This window comes from Lygodium microphyllum, chromosome 13 (genome assembly GCF_053477565.2).
Source record: "Lygodium microphyllum isolate KBCC chromosome 13, Lygodium_microphyllum_v1.1.10, whole genome shotgun sequence".
Classification (NCBI taxonomy): Eukaryota; Viridiplantae; Streptophyta; class Polypodiopsida; order Schizaeales; family Lygodiaceae; genus Lygodium; species Lygodium microphyllum.
In genome coordinates this window covers 6,726,085-6,746,350 of record NC_141147.1, presented here as the reverse complement: position 1 = coordinate 6,746,350, position 20,266 = coordinate 6,726,085, and the positions used below count along the sequence as shown (strand labels likewise).

At 44.0% G+C, this 20,266-nt stretch overlaps 1 protein-coding gene across 4 annotated transcripts in view; it reads right to left on the bottom strand.

Moving 5' to 3' along the window:
• CPL4 (C-terminal domain phosphatase-like 4) overlaps window positions 1-20,266 on the bottom strand; it is a 213,755-nt gene that overhangs the window by 39,065 nt on the left and 154,424 nt on the right. The window contains exons 8-9 of one of the 4 annotated variants that reach the window (XR_015692823.1): window positions 2,670-2,723; window positions 1,968-2,588 (exon numbers count right to left, since the gene is read on the bottom strand). Coding sequence is in view for 3 of the 4 variants with exons in the window: in XM_087690733.1 (XP_087546859.1) it covers window positions 2,190-2,588; window positions 2,670-2,723 (453 nt within the window). In the remaining variant the exon portion in view is untranslated. Of the gene's footprint in view, window positions 1-1,633; window positions 2,589-2,669; window positions 2,724-20,266 lie in introns of those variants that run through there. The other 3 variants (XM_087690733.1, XM_087690731.1, XM_087690730.1) reach the window with 3 other exon arrangements.

Sequence of the window (20,266 nt, the reverse complement as noted above, 5' to 3'; positions counted from 1 at the left end):
TCCCATGATGGAATCAGAATGCAAGAAATTGATATGCACGGCCCATATGCTCAAGCTGCAAACCCCATTATTTTAAGAAGAAAGAAGCCCAAAGGTGTTCGATCATTTACGTATTTGATGATAGAACTTGAATGTCCTTCAAAAGCCACACTGTATGCTTAGCACTCCAAGGAACAAAAGGTTAAGGCAAGTGGCCAATTGTGTGATATTAGTTATGGAAAATGTAACTTGGAGATTAGGCAAGGAGATGTCCCATCGTGCGTGACCTAAAAAATCTAATTAAATCTAGCTTTGTGTAGCATTAGCTTGCATTGCTTCACCTCCACCTACAAGAAAGAAGTTCCAAGCACCGCAAGCAGGTCGAATTGAATCGATTGAACCAGGAAATTGTTAGCAAAGCTAGTGCTTATATTCAAGGAAGCTTTTCTAAATCGTGTTCTGTCAGTGCTTTTCTTTCCGGGGCCTATATCAATGGTTCGAGATAGGGAAGAGCATCTTGAAAGCATCATGCCTATCTTTGTGCAACTCCTCAATTGAGCCTTGTTGCTCTCTCTTAAATCAATGCAGTAGTTCTTGGCAATTGATGAGTCACTCTTTATGTTAGTAGTAAGCAAAATTCTTCAATCTTGTGACTTATTTTACTGTTTAAAAACCTTCAGACACTTTTGGATAGTGTTCATTTGGAGGCTTTTACTTGCAATCAACCAAAGGTGTGCCATATTTGAATGTTGCAATTCATTTCTCTACTAAAAGCTTCCTAGTGATCTTGCCAGGTTTGTGCAAGCCCTTCATGATAAGCCAAGCTTGAGGCCTGCCTTTTCATGGGATGCAAAGCCTCCATTCAAACTTTATTATGGTGGGTAATGCAGATCCATTTATAGTGCCAATTTCTTGGGTAGTATACCAACCTTAATCACTTAGGGCTTTTCAATCCCCTCTCTTGTAGTGTGCTTGCAATGTTATGTATATCATATCACCATTCTTGAGGATGCTATCAATTGCTCTTTGTACTTCCCAAGCATTGGCCAATGAGCTCATCCAGTCGGCATTGTGTCAATATTAAGGGATTCTTTTTCCTTGTCCACTACAAGGATGAGTTTTACATGGTTTGTTGGATGTGGCTAAGGAGCAAAGTGTCTATCACTTGGGGTGGGTTTCATACTTGAGTTGAAGTAACTAATCCTCTTTATATGCAACAAGGATTGGCCATTGTTGTTTGACTTCTAACATTCTTGTTTGTTGTCTAAGGTGTGTGGAAGCTTTGGAAGGTGATGATGAAGACTTGGATGGTTGGTTGACCAAGACGCATGTAGCTTCATACACACCTAACCCCCTAGGCAAGAAGCGATTTGAGGGTCAAAGTAAGTGCTTTAGGAGAGTGGCAAGTGTGGAACTTGTACGTACTACTAAACCTAAGACTAATGAAGATTCTCAAAAGCTTGCCAATAACCCTGGAAATTATACTTCTAGCACAGTCTTAATAAGAATCAACTACCATTGAGATATGGAAAAGTTCATGGAGGTGTAATAAGGAAGTAACTTGAGCATATGAAAATAAATACAAGTCACAGTACAGAAAGATGGGAAAACATTCTCGTTTAAGTCCAGCAACTGATGTCGGGTTTCGCAATACCCTGAGTCTGTAAGTAGATGGGATTATTAAGCCACTATGTACATGAAAGTAGTACCCCTGAATGCATCAGAAATACAATCACTGCTCAAATTCTATCACCGTTCAATTTTTAAAGTGTCCAAAAATGTTTCACTGCAAACCCCCATTGCCAAAAACCATACAACTGTGTGTGCTATACAGTACAAATATTTTGAGCATACAGCAGATTAGTAGGGCAAGAACGCATTTCTCGCACATATTCACTAAAGGACATACTTTAGTGCAGCTATTTACTTTGTGACACTCTTAGAACATAGTGTATTGTAATGCTTGAGAAGAGCAGAAGTTGACACACATTGTAACAGAGGTCTATTTGACCGAGGTGAATGTAGGTTGATTTCATTTAGCAAGTGCTCCTTGTTGTCCCTCTCCTCCTTCCAGTTCCTCTAAAAGGGAAAAATGATTAGTGAAAGAAAATCTAAGAAAAAGGAAAAACCAAGCCTATTGGGACAATACATCTTACTCAATTCACTTAAGTATCAAAATTCCTCCCTTTCACCTAACTACATTTATAACATCATAACACTTCTTTGCTATCCTTGTTGGTAGCATCCTCGTCTTCCTCCTCCATGTGAGGTAAATCTACTGTCCTGGAAAATGTGCTTAGCAATTGAGCATCATCTACAGTGAAGTCCTCCTCTACAGGATGCCTCCAAGTATACAAAGCAGCCTCCACCCACCGTGGATGAACAAGACGACGGTTATGCTGCACAGCCCATTTAGCTTTATCTGTTCCTTTATCCAAAGCGACCACATGAGTAACAGATGCATCCAAGGAATTTGTACACACAGCCCCAAGCTCCTCAGCAAGACGCCAGAATGGATGAGTTTCTGGAGAAGGCAGGCCTGTAGGAAATATTCTACTAAATACAACCTTACAGCCAGCTAGGACCTTTGATCTGATGTTTCGGAGGATCTGTATGCAAAGATCCAACCTGTTTAGAGCAAGAAGAATGTATCTATAGATCTTAAGGCACAGCAAGATAGGGGTGTTTACCTTCCTAACATCCTTCCCACCTTGAACTACCTTTTGAGCCTTCAATTCACTATCCTGCAAATCAGAATGGTAATGCTTATATAGATTTGGCTAAATGGACCATCATTGAGAACATGTTTAACAATCGTGCTTAAACCGGCTGCTGCCCTCCCACCGACCATTTTCTTTACTAAATTAAAACACAGTTAGAAAAAAGGCTATGAACAAACAGCTATTATTAGTCATGCATGTCTGCATGCTTCCTTTTTCTTTAGAATAGAGTTTCTGGAAGTGCATGCATGTGTTCTAGTACATAAAGGTGCATACATGCATAGTCTGGACTTTGAAGGAAAAAGTCAAAGTCTGGCCATAATAATCAGGGAACATGATTGCAAATGGGAACAACATAGAAAACAAAGCAGCTTCCTAAACCAAAATATACTTGTCATCACATATAAATGTATTGACAATGAAACCAGCAATGCAGTATTGCAAGGAGTAAGAAAGAGACAATGTCATATATTCACGCATGCAAGTACAGAACAAAACAGCAAAACTGTACAAGTGCCTACATCCATTTGTAGGGCCAAAACATTGTTTGGTGTTATAAGCATCAACACTATATCCTCCAAAACATTATTTGGTGTTATAAGCATCAACACTATATCCTCTGCTTGACACTCAGTCAAATATGTTTAATTAAACTACACATTAGAATTTGTTGAACACTCTGTTAAACATAACCTGAATCAGAGACTAACATCAAGTACATTTAATAAAGGTCAATCTAGTAGATGTATACCTTGGCCTATAGCAACGAGACTTTGTATTATACTCCTTTTCTCCTCTCAATTCACCCAACTCTTAAAAGTTTTCTACGCTCTGCAGGGAGGCACTCGTCTCTTTTTTCCTTCATCCATCTGGCTAGAAAGCCTTGGAAGCACTCAGTCAGTCACTCCTATGTGCCTGCATGCAATGTGGATGAAATTGGCCAAGCATGTCATGTTGGGGTGGATATGCAATATTTAAGATGATCACAATGAGGCAACTTGATTTGTCAATCATGTATGCAAGTACTCTTATGCTTGAGAAGCAAGACTATTACCAAGTGACTATTTCCCAGATGAGGCAAATACTATTTATGCTTAGAAAGCCCTAAAAGTTTGTAGCCTGTTGGATCACCTCTGTCAATGAATGTCAATACTAACCATGGCCAAGGCTCTTGACGAGTATATTTTGGATCTCCTATTAATCATTCAACATTTTTCTTTTCACGCAGGTTAGCAGCAGCTAGCCACAAAGGATGACGAGGTTAAGATCAGGAATTTGAAGTCAAAGATCAAGGAGGTCAGTAGCATGGATCACTGACTGGCGCCCAGTCTGTGGATATGAGGATATCTGAGGCAGCCTATATGTCCTCATCTTTGGTCAGCATGCAAGAAGGATTCCTAATCCTCATACTCCATAGTCAGTTTGGATTCTACGACAGCGTCATAGCTGGGAGATGATCAGCAGCATTATTGATTGGTTCATCTGGACCACAAGATGTAGCCATGCCATAGACTTCCAGGATGTCCTCACTGAAGAGACTCGCCAGGATTCAGGTAGAGATAGTTCACACTCTCCAAGTGAGATGGGAGAGACTGCAGGGTAATTAGAACACATGAGGAGAGATGCTTTTCTACAAGACTTCGGATTCATGCACCACCTTTCATCTAGAGGCATGGCATGGTCTGGCATTTTAGGTAGCCAGACTGGCTTCTACGCAGCCATTGTATTAGACGTCCTTCAATGCTTGGAAGTTATTTCAAAGCCCTAGACGGGGCTCAAATTGTATTTTTTACCTCGAGTTCATTTTGAGGTAAGAAAGCAGTCTGAAGAAGCCTATAACAGGACACTAGGATTATCTGACAAAGAGAACTCCTAAAGCTTGGAGGCCTTGGCATAGCTCAATCTGCATTTCCTTGTCTCTCTCTTGTGAGCTCCATGCACATGGACATGCTTCGGAGTCCTGAATGGAAATAGGATCCCTAATTCTCCAAGAAGCTTCTTGTTTCCAAACGTGTAGTCAAATTACCTAATATGAAGGTTCATCTTAGGCTTCTATATAGATATGCGATGGCAGCTTGATGCAAATGTTCAAACAAATCATGGAGTCTTGACCCATTGGCATATGTTTATTAGATTAAGTCACTCTATAATGTAAAGGGGAGTGCATTCCTACAAGCTGTGTCCTACTTGAACAATACACATGCTTAATGGTGTCTAAAGAGGCTCAACAATTATACAATATCTCTTTCTCATCCTTCATAAGACAATGTTTGATGAGATTACTTTCAAATAGAGGCTTTGCCTAAAACAAGGAGGTAATCTTCCTTTCGTCCTTTGTAAGACACTAAGACACTGATCAAGAATATTAATTCTACTGAAAAGCTCGAACTGGGTTGCAAACAATCAACTACCATTTCATAGCTAGGATGTCCCAAGGACAGTGTTCTATAAGTTCAAACCCTTGGTGGCATGAATCTTCTAATATCTGAAGGTATTGATCCTATTGAGAAACCTGGATGTGTGTCTTATCAAGATAGACTCTATAATCAATGTGAACTCCCTAGCCTTTACAAAGCGCACCATACATGAATGATCATCTTGCACCATAAGGAGGACAATTTAAGTAGTAAAACTCCCCAACCGATAGCTAGCCACATGAATTGTTTTAACAAAATTATGTGGCTTGATGCAATGATCAGATTTGTCACTACTTTCAACATTCATACAAAATTGAATAAAAGAAAGGTTGAATGTAAAGAGATGTCACCGTCTAGCATAGGTAACTGAATGGGAATGTGCATTATCCTCTCATTTATGGATATTTAATGGAAACATAGGCACAGAAGGTCAATGGTGGACAACAAAAGGAAAATGCACTGAAGGAGTCATAGAAATAAAGAAGGCTTCCAAGATGTGAATCCCAACTGAGAAATCTTGATGCACACATTGAAGCAGAACAGAATATGTGTGGTCGATTCCCTATAAATAGGAACTGATGTGAAAGGAAAGGCCACCCTCCTGCAATTTCGTAACAGGTGCGAGAGGAACATAGGTTCGACCTAGACATTGTGATGCATGATAAAATTGGGTGTTCAAATCCGGTGCATGCACAGTAGGGTGGCCACAATGTGAAACTGCACATGTAATTTCAACACTCCCTGTCAGCAACATATCATGAAAAAAGGACATGAATGAGCCAAGACAAAAATGGCATATATACAAGAAGGGGAAAAAGATGTTCCTTTTAACTAAAGAAAAGAGACAACCATGGTGGTCCCACTCTCATGTTGTACAAAATATCTACGAGGCTGAAACCAGCCTTTATGAAACCCAAAGGGCAATAATCATAACCTTAATCTGCAAAACACTTGATCACAAAATCAGTAATAATATAATTAACATACGAGAGCTAGAATGCTCTTACTTAGAGACACAAAACACAAACCACAAAGCTTCATGCACCTTGTTGTATCTCTTTAACATTAATAGAGCTGTTCAATCTAAGTACAAAGAGCCCAATTTCTGCTCTGAAACATTGCATTTCAGCTACTGTTGGCAGATTCTAATCAGCATCTTGTTCTTGTGCCTATCAGAGTTAAGGGAAAGAGGGAAATGGAAATAGCAAGTTTGGACGGGGAAATGGAAACACCACCTTACGCGTGTGTGTGTGTGTGTGTGTGTGTGTGTGTGTGTGTGTGTGTGAAACAGAGAGAGAGAAAGGCGTGTGGGGAGGGTGGGGCTGTTTGTCAAGGGAAAAGGGAGCTTAGAGTCTTAAGTGCTTAGAAGTTGAAAATTAGAATACAATTTCCATAGTCAAAATCAAGCTTCCTAATATTCAAATTCTACAAGAGTACTACAAAAGGCATATGCCCAAAGGAGCTTCTTCATGCATGCAAGGATTTGGGAACATGATAGAACATGGGAATTGCAAAGAAAGAACAATTGTAATATGTACAAAATCCAACAAGAGAGTGATTGAGAACTAATTATCATGCCGTAGTTCCTCTCCCTCTCCCTCTCCCTCCTTTCATTCATCTCATAGTCTTCAATTGCTATAGGCAAATCCTCTAAATCATCATTCTCCTCATCAGCTACATCTCACACAAACCAGAATCTTCCTTACTTATACGGAAGCCTTTATATGCCTCTCAAGAGTACTTCGGCTTTATGTGTCAGCCAATATAAGCTTGCATTGACAAAATTGAGATCATTTGCTCTTTGGATCCCTAAGAGATTTTTTTAATTTATGTGGATGTGATTGAAGGTGCTCCAAAGACTCTCCAATGCTGATGATGAGCAAACTTGGCTCAGATATCTGATAGCTAAGTCTTGAAGCTCAACTCAATCTGCTCCATAATCTTCTCACCAAGCCACAACACCGACATGGAATCTACAAGTTAAACACAATACTGATCAAGCTTATCCCTTATTAATTGTTGGAATTGGCTATGAAGGAGAGTGAAATGAGAGACAATACACAATAATAGTGAGAGAAAAAGAGCGTATATTTGCTATAGTTGAGACCATTGAATGAGTGTACAACTAAGGTCTAATCTTGACCTAACCAACCTTCCACACACTAACTAGAGCTAATTTAACTCACTCTAGGGCATACTGTCACCACATTAAAGTCCTAAGACACAAGGTGTCCACACCACACTTTGACAATTAAAGAAGTGTCAATTGCAATAGCACTCTGACTGTTTGAGAGAATGGGTGTAGGACCCTCCCATAAAATCTATAGATTGGAAAGCTAACAATCTATGTAGCCATAAACATTCTATTGTTGTTGTGAAGGCTGCCTATACTCAGTCTCACAAGATGAGGTAGCTAATGTAGGTTTTTTCTTGATAAGCCATAAAATGCATGAACGACCCAAAAAGAAACAATGTCCACTAGTAGACTGCTAATTATCGGAGTCTCCAACCCAATTTGAATTGTTATAAGCATGTAGCTGCAAAGATAAATAAGACATCACATGGCCTAACTATAAATTTCAACATCAATCATCTCACTGTCAATATGCATAGAAAGCTTCAGCCCTAGATCCATCAAAGTGCTCCATCAAAGTACTCATAAGTTAACAATCTCGCATGTTAAACATATGTAAAAGCTTTTCCCAGACTATGACATGATACCATACTGGTTTTGGGTGAACAAAATCCCCAAGTATGTAGAAGCTTTTCCACATACTCTGACATGATACCATGCTGGTTTTGGGTGAACTAAATCCCCAAATAGTAATGTAAATAGCCCATATCTGATATAGCAAATGTATTCTTCAATTCATCTTTAAAATGTGCAATTCTATCCTCTTTAGGTCTGGTGAGTAGCATGTCATCCACATAAAGAATGATGACCAACAAATCCCCCCCTTCATTCTTAATGTATACAATAGCAGCAGTTGGACTCTTTTTGAACCCTTTGCTATTCAGATTAGCATCTATCTTGGAATAACATGCATGAGGAGCTTGTTCCAAGCCATAAAAAGCATTTTTTAACTTGCAAACCAAGTGCTCTTTGCCTTTAACCACAAACTTTGGAGGTTGAGATACATAGACATCCTCTTAAAGGTCACCATTAAGAAATGTTGTCTTAATCTCCAACTGATGTACTTTCCATCCATGATGGGCATAAAATTCTCCATTAAATATATGCCCGTTTTTTGAGCATAGCCTCTTGTAACCAAGCGTGCCTTCCTGTACCTATCAATTGAACCATCAACCTTGAGTTTGAGTTTAAAACCCATTTAGTGTCAATAGCCTTCTTGCCAAGTGGCAACTCAACAAGATCCCAAGTACCATTAGTAGCAATGGAGTCCAACTCTTCTTCCATGGTCTACAACCAATGTATATCCTGGGACCTGCTATGTGTCATCAAATTTAATATGCCATCCAAAAGCGAGCTCATGAATGTATGCTCATCAAGAGGAGCGTCTATTTCCAAGTTTTCCACAAAATGTGTCCACCCTGCATTCTGAGCATCCTATTTGAGTTCATGAATGCATGCTCATCAAGAAGAGTGTCTACTACCAAGTTTTCCACAAAATGTTTCCCCCCTGCATTTTGAGCAACTTGTTTAGCAACCCTTCTAGTACGTTGAGACACAGGAGCATCAATCTTCCTCTCTTGGAAAGTCTCTAATAGCCATCTTGGGACTATTTTTGCTGCATTTACAAAAGCCCTTTCTTTCTCACCTACTTGATCCACTATGGGTCACACAAAACATGATCAAGCAAGGGCTAATCTAGGGCACATGGAGCAACAGCTTGCTGTAATAGATCTGTTGCTGCATTTATAGAAGGGTCTGATCTCAATGCAAGTGGCAAAGGACCCTCAAAGACATCATCAACCTCATAGGTGGTTGGCATCTCAAATTCATCCTGAGAATAGGCTGCATTTTGAGCAAAAATGGCATCTCTATTGACAAAAATCATTGGAGTGTGAGGATTGTACAAACAATAGCCTTTGCTCTCCAAACTATATCCAACAAAAATATATTTAAGCGCTTCATGTCTAGCTTCCCATGAAGCTCTTTAGGGACATGAGCAAAAGCTATATATCCGAACACACGAAAGTAATCAATCTTCAGCTTTCTATCATGCCATGTCTCATAAGGGATGATCATCTTGAGTGCTTTAGTCAGAGCTCGATTCAGTACATGAGCTGCACACTAAACGCCCTCAAGCCAAAACCTGTGTGGCATGTCAAAGTGCAATGGTGCGGAAGCGTGGGACCAAAACTGAGAGAGTAAAGTGAACATTGAGAGAAGAGAGAGAGAGAGAGAGAGAAAGAGACAGAAGAACAAGATCTGCTGTACAAAGAATGTTGAATACAAAGGACTGCAAACATGTACACACTCTCTATGCCTATGTATCTCGACCACGACAATGTCTCCCTGCTGGATACCTCTAAGTCTGCTGCAATCTGCCCAATCTCTGCCCTGAAATCTGCAACTGCAATAATGAGAGAGTGTGCTGGTGGCAGGCTATTTATAGCTTGAAGAAAAAGTAAAAAAACTGACAAGTCAGCTGCATTAAATGCAGCAGACTGTGCTGAAATCTGGCCGACTAGACTGCACAGTTTGACTAGACTACCACATGGCAGTCTGACTGCAACCTGAGTGTCTGGCTGCTGACGTGGCACTAACAGATGAAAACGCTGCTCCGCACACCAAACCACTCTCGAATGACTGTCTGACTGGAAAACCGCATATGTACACAGCCTAACTAAGGAAAATGCCTGTCCAAGGGATGACAATCTCTAACACCCCCTCTCAGATCTTGGATGAGGCATAAGGCTGAGGGATCTGGAATGTCATTGAAGTAGAGCGTGGGGAAGCACCTTCATAAACAAATCTACAAGATTGTCCTCCGTCTTGCAGTACTCCACATCTATGGTCTCATCTAGAAGCTTCTCCCATATGAAGTGGTATTGGATCTCTATGTGCTTCGTCCGGGCATGGAATACGGGATTCTGTGCCAAGGCAATGCAACTCTCATTGTCGGACCACAGAATAGTAGGACGAGTCTGGAGACAACCAAGCTCCTCCAACAATCTCCGAAGCCACACAATCTCGCATGTGGTTGAAGACGCGGCCCGATACTCCGCCTCAATAAGATAGGGCTACCGTGGACTGCTTCTTGCCACTCCAAGAAATAACACCTGCACCCAAGGTAAAACAATAGCTTGTAGTAGCCCGCGTGTGGTCCACATTGCCAGCCCAATCCAAATCACTCCAACCTGCAAGGACAAGATCGGAAGCACCTATACCTCCAGGATAGTAAATCCCTAGGTCAGAGATCCCCCTCAAAAACCGTAGTATCCTCTGAGCAACCTGCCAATGCACCTCCTAAGGTTCACTCATGAACCCAGCCAAGAGACCTACAGCAAAACATAGATTAACCCGTGTATTGAGGAGCCAAATCAACGAACCAATCAACTGACGCTAGCAGGTAGCATCCGCCGAAGGAGAATCTGAGTGTAAAGTGGCCTTCCAGTTTGGATCCATAGGAGAAGAAATGGACCTGCAATCCTCCATCTCAAAAGTCACCAAGAGCTCCTGTACATACCTCTACTAAGAGATGAAAATCCCCCTCTAAGTTTGATAAATCTTGTGGCCCAAAAAGAAATGGAGAACGCCTAAATCCGTCATCTCAAACTTCTGATGTGACGCTGCCTTCGTCTCTTCGACCTTCTGGGCATAGTCACTTGTAGCAATCAAGTCATCAACATACAAAACAAACAACACACGACCACCCTCGAAAGTGTGTACATAAAAGCTATAGATTGGCCCTACAATGCCAATATCCCAACTTTTCCTAGAGAAACGAGTCAATCTTCCCGTTCCAAGCAGGTGGAGCTTGCTTCACGCTATACAAGGCCTTCTTCAGCCTGTAAACCTTCCCATCTAAGGATCCAAAGCCAGGAGCCTGCTCTACATAGATCTCCTCCTTCAAGTCGTCGTTGAAGATGGTCGACTTCACATCCACGGGCCATCTCCTATGACCAGCCAAGTCAAGAACAGCATGGATTGTCGCCATACGAGTAGTGGGGGCAAAAGCCTGGGCACAGTGCAAAACCTTTAGCAACAAGGCGGGCCTTGTGCTTCTCCAAATAGCCATCACTATGATACTTGGTCTTAAAGATCCATTTGACACCAATCACCTTCTTATGAGAGGGATGAGACACAATGTATCAAGTGCCATTCCTCTCAATAGCCTTAAACTCGGCTTCCATCGCTTTCCGCCAATGATCGGACTATAAAGCCTCCTTCACAAAGGTGGGCTCTCTATCCTGCATAACATGGTACATCAAACAGTAGTTAGAGCAAACAAGCTCCGTAGAATGTGCCTGGTGCTGCCATGACCTCCATGTTCCATCCTGCAGTTGCCACTCCTCAAGGACCCCCTCGATCCCTGAATCTCTGAGCGTGTCACAGGCCCAATGAGAAGCAGACTAGATCTCACCTCGTCGTTCTCCATCTGCTAAAGTTTCTAGAAGTTCCACGGATGGTAGAGGAGCAATCGATAAATCCGATGGCATGGGAACTAAACTCCTCATCCAAAGAAGAGTCCTTAAGAGGCAAAGCTCTAGAGGAACAGTCGGGGCCCTCACCCCCCCTCTTGGGCATCCTGTGGTTGCCACTCCTCAAGGACCCCCTCGATCCCTGAATCTCAGAGTGTGTCATTGGCCCAACGGGGCAAAGGCTGAATCTCGCCTCGTTGCTCTCCATCTACTAAAGTTTCTAGAAGGTCCACCGACGGTAGAGCAGCAATCGGTAAATCCGATGGCTTGGGAACTAAACTCCTCATCTGAATAAGAGCCCTCAAGAGGCATAGGCTCCAGAGCAACAATCGCTAGGGCCCTCGCCCCCCTCTTGGGCTCGAACCTCCACGAACTGGACGTCATGGCTTGTGTAGACATCCCACTTAACAGGATCATACAATCGGTAGCCTTGAGACTACGAGCTATAGCCCACAAACACCTATCTTTTAGAAGCCGCTTCAAATTTGTTACGTTGTGTCTTTGGGATGTGAACATAGGCATCACACACAAAAACCCTGAAATAAAAAACATCTGGCTTGGACCCAAAGTACACCTCATATGGAGTCATACTAACAACAACGGAAGTAGGCAAACCATTAAGGATGTGAATTGCAGCAGCCACAATCTCAGCCCATAAACACTGAGGTGTCTGACGATGCTCCAACATGGTACGGGCCATCTCGATCACACTACGATTCTTCCCCTCCAAGATGCCATTTTTCTAAGGGGTGCTTCTATTGGCAAACTCTTGGTGAATACCATGATTTGCACACAAAAAGAAGAAAACTCATTAGACACAAATTCTGCTCCCTCAACCGATCATAAGGTTTTCAACTTCCGGTCCGATCGGTACTCCTCAAAGAACAACCAATCCTTAAAGTTAGAGAAAGCCTCCAACTTCAACTTCAAGAAATAGGCCCATGTCATTCTGCTATAACCATCTACAATTAGCATGAAATACAAGCTCCCTCGAAGGAACTTTGTCCTTATTGGTCCACAAAGACCGGTAGAAACAAGCTCCAAAGGTGCTAAAGGCCACCTCCAAGCCTTGCTGGGAACAACATCACGAGTCTGCTTCCAATGGATGCAAGATACACAAGGCTATTGGCTCACCACAATATCCAGCAAACATCGAACAAATTGGCCCTTATACGCCTTCCGAAGGTAATCATAATTGAGGTGGCCAACCGAGCATGCCAAAGCTTGGACTGAGTTTGAGAGGTAAGAAGAAGAGAAGTCAAGGCAGAAGAAGATTGCAACTTGTAGACGCCATTCTCCTCATAACTTGAAGAAAAAACCTGTCTCGATCCTCGATCAAGAATCCGCATCAAATTCGACGAAAAGACCAAGGGCACCATCACGTCCATCTGGAATAAGATACATGTTGCCCCGTCTCTATATGGGAATAGATGAACTATCACCAATGAGAATCTCGCCATGCGAAGGCCGCAAACGAGCAACACCTGCTCAAAAAGGAGTCATGTGCAGGGAGGCACCACTATCAACAATCCACTCCCAAGTGGATGGGGCCATCAAAGCATCATCAGAAGCTCTCAGGGGCAAATCCTCAACCACCTCCAAATGGAGGAAAGTAGCTGATGAGGGAACAACCACTACTTCACAATCCTTTTGAAGATTTCTCCTTCTTCTTCAAGTGACCTGTTTTGTCACAAATGTGACAAGTAGACTCCTTATCTTTGTCCTCTTAGATTTGTCCTCCTCCTTCTTTTGGTCCTTCCCCTTCTTCTGAGAGGACTGACCAACCAAGGCCTCAGATTTCAAAGCTTTGGTTCCTTTGAATTGCTCCTCTTGTTCCCGGACCATAGGAACCAACTCTTCCCACCAAAGAGTCTCAAACTACCTTGAAGCAATCAAGGCGAAATAAAAACCTCTAAAGCGGGGCGGTAATTGTGAAAGGAGAGTTATCGTCATGCCTTCAAAAGTGATCAGCTTTCATGCGCTTTGAACCTACACCTAAAGTTGCATCAACTTGTTGATATGCTTCCACATAGAAAATGACTTGTTGACACTCATGGTCCACATCTGCACTTCCAAAGAGACCTGCTTCATGATGGTCATCTGATTATACATCTGATTCAACTCCAGCCATATCTCCCAAGCCACCATCAAATGCTCCATATGAGAGATAATAGTTGTAGTACATGAGAGAAATAAAAACGAGTGAATGCAAGCATTGAGTTTATCCCAATGTGCCTGAGCCTTTCCCAACTCCACCTTATCACTGAAAGAGAGTCTAGACTCATCTCGCAAAGAAGGACCATGGATAGCCTCCATAACAAGCTCCGCTAAATCATAGAACTCCATGATGGCAAGCATCATGACCTGCCAAATGTGGTAGTTCTCGCCATCAAGCTTTTGATATGATGGAAGAGTCGGTAGGACAACAGTCCATGATAGCCTAAAAATTTGTCTCGTTCTTAGAAGACATCTTCACCTATAATGCTTGCACAAAACAAAAGAACAACCACCTTCGACCATAAAAATACAACCTACTAGGACTATGGTTTGCTCATCCCGCTCCTTCACCCGCCAAAGGCAATGAAAATGTAAAATCTGCACTTAAAAGCCAAAAACTCAGCCTTCCTCCTCTTCGAACAGCAGCAAACAATGGCAACTTCACCAACTTTGCTCCTTTCCCACATGCCCATGCTTGCTTCAGCCTTGTTCCAATGCGCAAACCTCCTGTTCACCCTCGAACGCTCGAAACGCAACCTTGTGTCACGCAGAAATATCCTCTTCAGATGGGTTCTTTACTCAGTTAGTCCGTCTTCATTGCTTTGATACCATGTCAGAGTGCAGCAGTGCGAAAGCGTGGGACCAAGACTGAGAGAGTAGGGTGAACAAAAAGAGAAGAGAGAGAGAGAAAGAGAGAGAAGAACAAGAAGATCTACTGTATAAAGTATATTGAATACAAAGGAATGTAGATATGTACACGGACGCAATCCGTATGTCTGCGTAGCTCGACCTCGACAATGACTCCCTACTGGACACCTTGAAGTCTACTGCAATCTGCCCAATCTCTGCCCTGAAATCTGCAACTGCAATAATGAGAGACTGTGCTGGTGGCAGGCTATTTATAGCCTGAAGAAAAAGCAAAAAAACTGTCAGGTTAATGCAGTCAACTGTGCTGAAATCTGCCCTAAAATCTGCAACTGCAATAATGAGAGACTGTGCTGGTGGCAGGCTATTTATAGCCTGAAGAAAAAGCAAAAAAACTGTCAGGTTAATGCAGTCAACTGTGCTGAAATCTGGCCGACTAGACTGGAGAGTCCGCCAACTTGACTGCCACGTGGCAGTCCGACTGCAACCTGCATGTCTCGCTGCTGATGTGGCACTGCTCACGTGGCACTAACAGATGAAAACACTGCTCCGCACGCCAAACCACTCTCGAATGACTGTCTGGCTGGAAAACTGCATATGTACACAGCCTACAAGAGAATATGGTGAGCAAATGGCCCTAACCTTGAGGTTGTCAGTAGAGCAAGCCTCCCGCCCCAAAGAGTTGACAAGGAGAAGCCCAATGATGAACCATGCTCTAGCGCTACATTATAGGAAAGAGCTCAAGGGCCCATTGTGCCAGGCAAAGGAAAGGCCCCTAGGTATCCACCACCACCAGCTCTAATTGCCACGCCTACCACCACCCCAGAGACCTAAAAAATGGGAGTGGACCAAAGCAACGTGGTGGCATGGATGCAATACCTGCTAAACTTGGTGAAGCAACTTGGCCCAGTGCACAAGTGGTGGAGACCCAATGATAGGGACGCTTGACAAACGAAGAGCATAATCTAGCTCTCTATCTCTGACAATACATTTGTCATCTTCAAAGATGACCTGAAAGCCTGTCTTGTTAAAAGTTGAAACTCAAAGAAGATTTTAAGTAATGCCAAGCACAAATAATATGTCCATAACCTGAAAAACTGATCCATCTACAAGAGTGATCAGAACTATACTAATGCCACAGACATCATGACTAGAGCTGTTTGCACTAGAAACTCTCTTCCCCATAGGGATGACTACATGGATGTGAGCAAATACTTCCGGAAAGTGATGTGCTTGGATACCCCACTGTCAAATTATCATGTGTGCTGCATACAACAGCAATAAATGCTGAATCAATCATAAAAGTATCATAAGTGCAAGTGAGAAATGCATAATCCTCCTCAACAAAGTTAGTAAAAGCATCGCCATCCGTGACCCAACGGTTGATGTTTCTTAGACAGCCAAGCTAGGGACCTTTATCTCTTTTGCTAACCTCTTTCTACATTCATCTATGTAGCAGCCAGGCTTCTTGCAATAGTGGCATTTACCCTCCTTTCACTTGTTTGTCTCTTGAGCAGCCTTGCCATATGGCTGTCCCATATTAGCCTTGGGCTGTTTTTCCCCTTGCTACTTGCCTTTGCCTTTGCCTTTATACCTAGAAAGCATAGCTACATCACCAAATCTCATAGCCATATACTTGTGAGTTTGTTTTTGCAACAAGAGGCCGGTCAACTCCACGAATGTGAGGGGCTGTTGTGTCCCCTCAATGATAAATTCAATAAAGTATGGAAACTGAGATAAGACTTTGGAAGAGAGTTGAGTGTGATGTTGACAATCTCTTCATCAAATATCACCTCATCAATATTTAGCAAATTGCTCTCCTAAATCCTATTTGTAGGTAAGGTGATCTGCCATGCCATCACCCTCATCCATCTATGCATTTGCCAACTCTTTTCTCTAGTAAGAGATTCTAGCCTCATTCCTAGCTGTGCAAACATGCGCTCAAGAAAATCCCATGCTACCTTTGAGGTCTTGCAAGACTAAATATAAAATATTATTGCCCTTTTGATAGATAGAACAACTAATGACAAGCCTTGTGCATCTTTGGAGTCCCATCTCCACTCTTTGGTTGTATGAGGAATGGGAGTAGCACAAGGGGCAGCTTGTTCTCTTTGAGATGGTCATCCCAAAGATCTTTAGCAACCAACAAATTGTGCACCATCACACTCCAGAAGGAGTAATTGGTGCCATCCAATTTGTCCTCTTGAGTTAGGACACCTGAAATGTTGCTTTGTTCATTGTGATCCTCTCGTGCCATTGCTGCAAAAAAAGGTACAAAATCTGCAAACAAACACTTTCAAGCTAAAGTGTGACCTGTACTTCCACAAGTACCAAAATTCCAATACATGATAGAGAATGCAATCTCAAAACTGTCCCAAAACTGTCAAAGAACAAATTTTGCTAGAAATGCCTCGTAATTTGAGTCAAACCTGCACAAAACAGCAATCCACTATTGTACCTTGAATGCCTCGTAATGAAGCCCCAAACTTTAGGTGGTAATATCCAAGAAATTGGAAAATTTCTTCAAATCAGTTGCCAATTCAAACTCTAGGAGTGAAATTTGACAAAAGCCCCAAATGTCAAGCGGCATGGGCTGAAGGGCAGCGGACGAATGCTGAAGGTGGGCAAAGTGCCAAGTGGTGCATAGCGCCGCAGGTTATATAGTAGGGTAAGAGGCAGCAACATGTCTTGGATGACCAAACACAGACAGTACGAGGGGCAAGAGGACAAGCATGGCTGGTGGGATCAGCAGCAGGTCATCTTGATGGGCAGGCACTTCACTTTTTTTTTGCAAATAAGGTGTGGCTAATTATATTACTTTAGAAAAAACCGGAATACAAAGAAGTGCTCATGCTCCACAGACCAAGTTGGAGCTGGTGAAAGTCATAGATACATCATATATACAAGCCTCTCAAGGTGGTCTGGGGGGGATAGGGGCAAAAAGCCATGGAGGTGTATCGCCATCTGGGGCTGCCTGCCTGCATCATGAAGAACAAGTCCTGGCCACTCCAAGTGCGCATGAAATGACCTCGGAGCTCCTGACGAGCCCTGGACTCGCCCACCACCTGATCCCATCGGCCTCAAAGGGAGTGGATGATGGAGGACCAGAGCTCCGCTAGGGTCGCCTGTACTGAAAGTCTCTCTCCACCGAAAGCCACCTGACACCACGCCTTCCAAATATGCCAATCAGTAAGACTCCCTATGATTTCCCATAGCTCCCAGATCCTCTTCCATGAAAGGACAGCTATCCCCTCGTCCTGCTGCCCTCTGTCAAGAACCAGACGCCCCCCTCCTGCACTGTGAAAAAGGTCCTCGGTGGAGCGCCACCCACTCTTCCTCACACCTATAGGGGGATGCCTACTAGTGAAAACCTAGCGGCCCATACCTCCACGAGCTCTATCGGCTCTCGAATCGGGGGAGCAAGCCACTCCTGAGGTATCGCTGCGTCTATCTCCCTTCTCCTCAGCTCCACTTCTCGCTGGCAACCAAATGCTTGCTTCAACACCTCCTCGTCCACCATCTTGTACACCTCCCGCCATGTCCTAATGATACGAGTCGGGGCAGCCTCCCAACCAGCCCACTGGATATGGGGGCGCTCGCCAATTTGTGCCCCTTTTCGATCCCTGACCTCGAGGTTCCAAATCACTGGCTGGCGGTCTATCTCCTCCTGGCAGCTTGGGGGGCTCTGGATACGGGCCTTACGGAGGCCCTGCCACACACGGGGGGTGTGATTTGGGCTAACGTGAAGATCCATCTCAAGGACGGTCTCCACTCACCACCAAGCCTCGGTCTACAGTCCTGAAGACCCTCCTGCAATAGGACCTTCCAGGTCTGCCCTCCCGGTATGAGGCCACCGACAACTAGCTTGCCTAGGAGGGCCATACTCTGATACTCTAGATCTATGATCCCAAGCCCTCCCTCTGACCGATGTCGTATAATGGTCGCCCACGCCACCTTGGCCTTGGAATCCCTCGAGCCATCTGACCCGGACCAAAGGAAATTCCGCACTAGGCGGCGAAGCTGCATTACACAGGAGCAGGAGAAGCACCAACATGAGGCAATGTACCAGGCCGTCGCTAGGAGGACCAGGTTAACTACCAAGGCTCGACCGGCTAGTGAGAGGCGAGCCGTACTCCAGTAGGTCAACTTCCTCTGAATAGAATGGAGGACTGAAAGAAACTGCTGGGCGGGAGTGATGTCGAGTCCCACTTGGAACCCTAGGTACCGGATGGTCTGTCCTTTGCTCACCCATCTAAATCCCAGGTGGACGGCCCACTTCGTGCTAAAGTCCGGGTCTGTGAGGAAACCAACCGACTTTCGCCAGTTGACTTTCGCTCCCACTGCAGAACAGAATACCTCAAGAGCCAACCTCACTCTTTCCAGCATCACCTCGTCATCCTCTATATAAAGCGCTGTATCATCTGCAAGTTGTGTAAGCCAAAAGAACTCTCATACAAAGAAATAGAAGAACCCTATATATGGGTCTCAAACCAAACTCAACTAACTAAGGTGGCATACTAACTGAGCCACGAACTAGAGTAGATAAGGATAGCTGTCATCTAGCTATTATTCATGGGCGATGTACCAACCGCATCTGTAACTGACAAGTCGGTGACATAAATGCACAACGGTCACCCTGGCATATCACGAGTGGAGCTCGATATCTCAACACTCCCCCTCGAGCTCAATCCCAACTCCTGCACACCAAGCAGGTCTCTGAACTTGCGCAGATCCAAGAGTAGTATGGCCAGTCTCTGCCTACTGTACTGGGCCCACTCTGTCACCTCAAAGAAGGTGAATACATTGTCCAGGATGCTCCTATCCTGGACAAAGCGTGTCTGTGTCATGGATGATGTCTAGAAGCAAGGGGCGTAGTCGCTTACCAATCATCTTTGCCAGTGCCTTATAGGCCACTAACAGTAAGGTGATCCGTCTCCACTAGGAAAGCTCCAACCGATCTCCCCCTTTGGGGAGAAGACTGATAAGGCCTGCCGATAGACTCCCTGGCATCTGTCGTGCTAAAGTGAGAATCTCCTGAAAGGCCAACAATAGCGGGTCCTCCACCACTTCCCAGAAGGTAGTGAAGAAAGCCTTAGAGAGGCCATCCTCTCCCAGGCATTTCTGCCCATCCTGTGTATGGAAAGCCTCTTCTAGTTCCTTCTCTGTGAAGGGGGCTAGGAGGGAGCGTCCCATCTCCTTTGTGACATGGGACGGGATATTATCCCAGACCTCCTATCTACATTGCTGTCCTCTAGCTTAGGTTGCCTCCTACTGGAAGAGGCCACGATAGTAGTCGGTGGCAATCTCCATCACCTCGTCTGGGCTAGAACGGATCCTCCTATACTGATCTCGAAGACAACGTATCTGCTCTCCTGAGGTGCGAGGCTGGTGCACCTAAAAAAACTCCCTGCACATCGTGTCACCCTTTCGCGCCCAAAAAGCTGCTAAGGTGCGGAAAGAGAACTCAGAGCGCCTGTCCTCTAGGCCAGCAATGGCTTCTCACGCACGCACCTCCTGTGCGTGAAGAGTGGGATCCCCTGGTGCCACCTGTAATAATCTCTGCGTGGCTACAAGATCCCGCCGGAGTGCTCTCTTCTCCTTCCAGCTCAACTGCCTGGCCTATATGGCTGCCTCTTGGCAAAGCCTGCTCGACCCAGGTAGGGCCCCACTCTCTGGTCC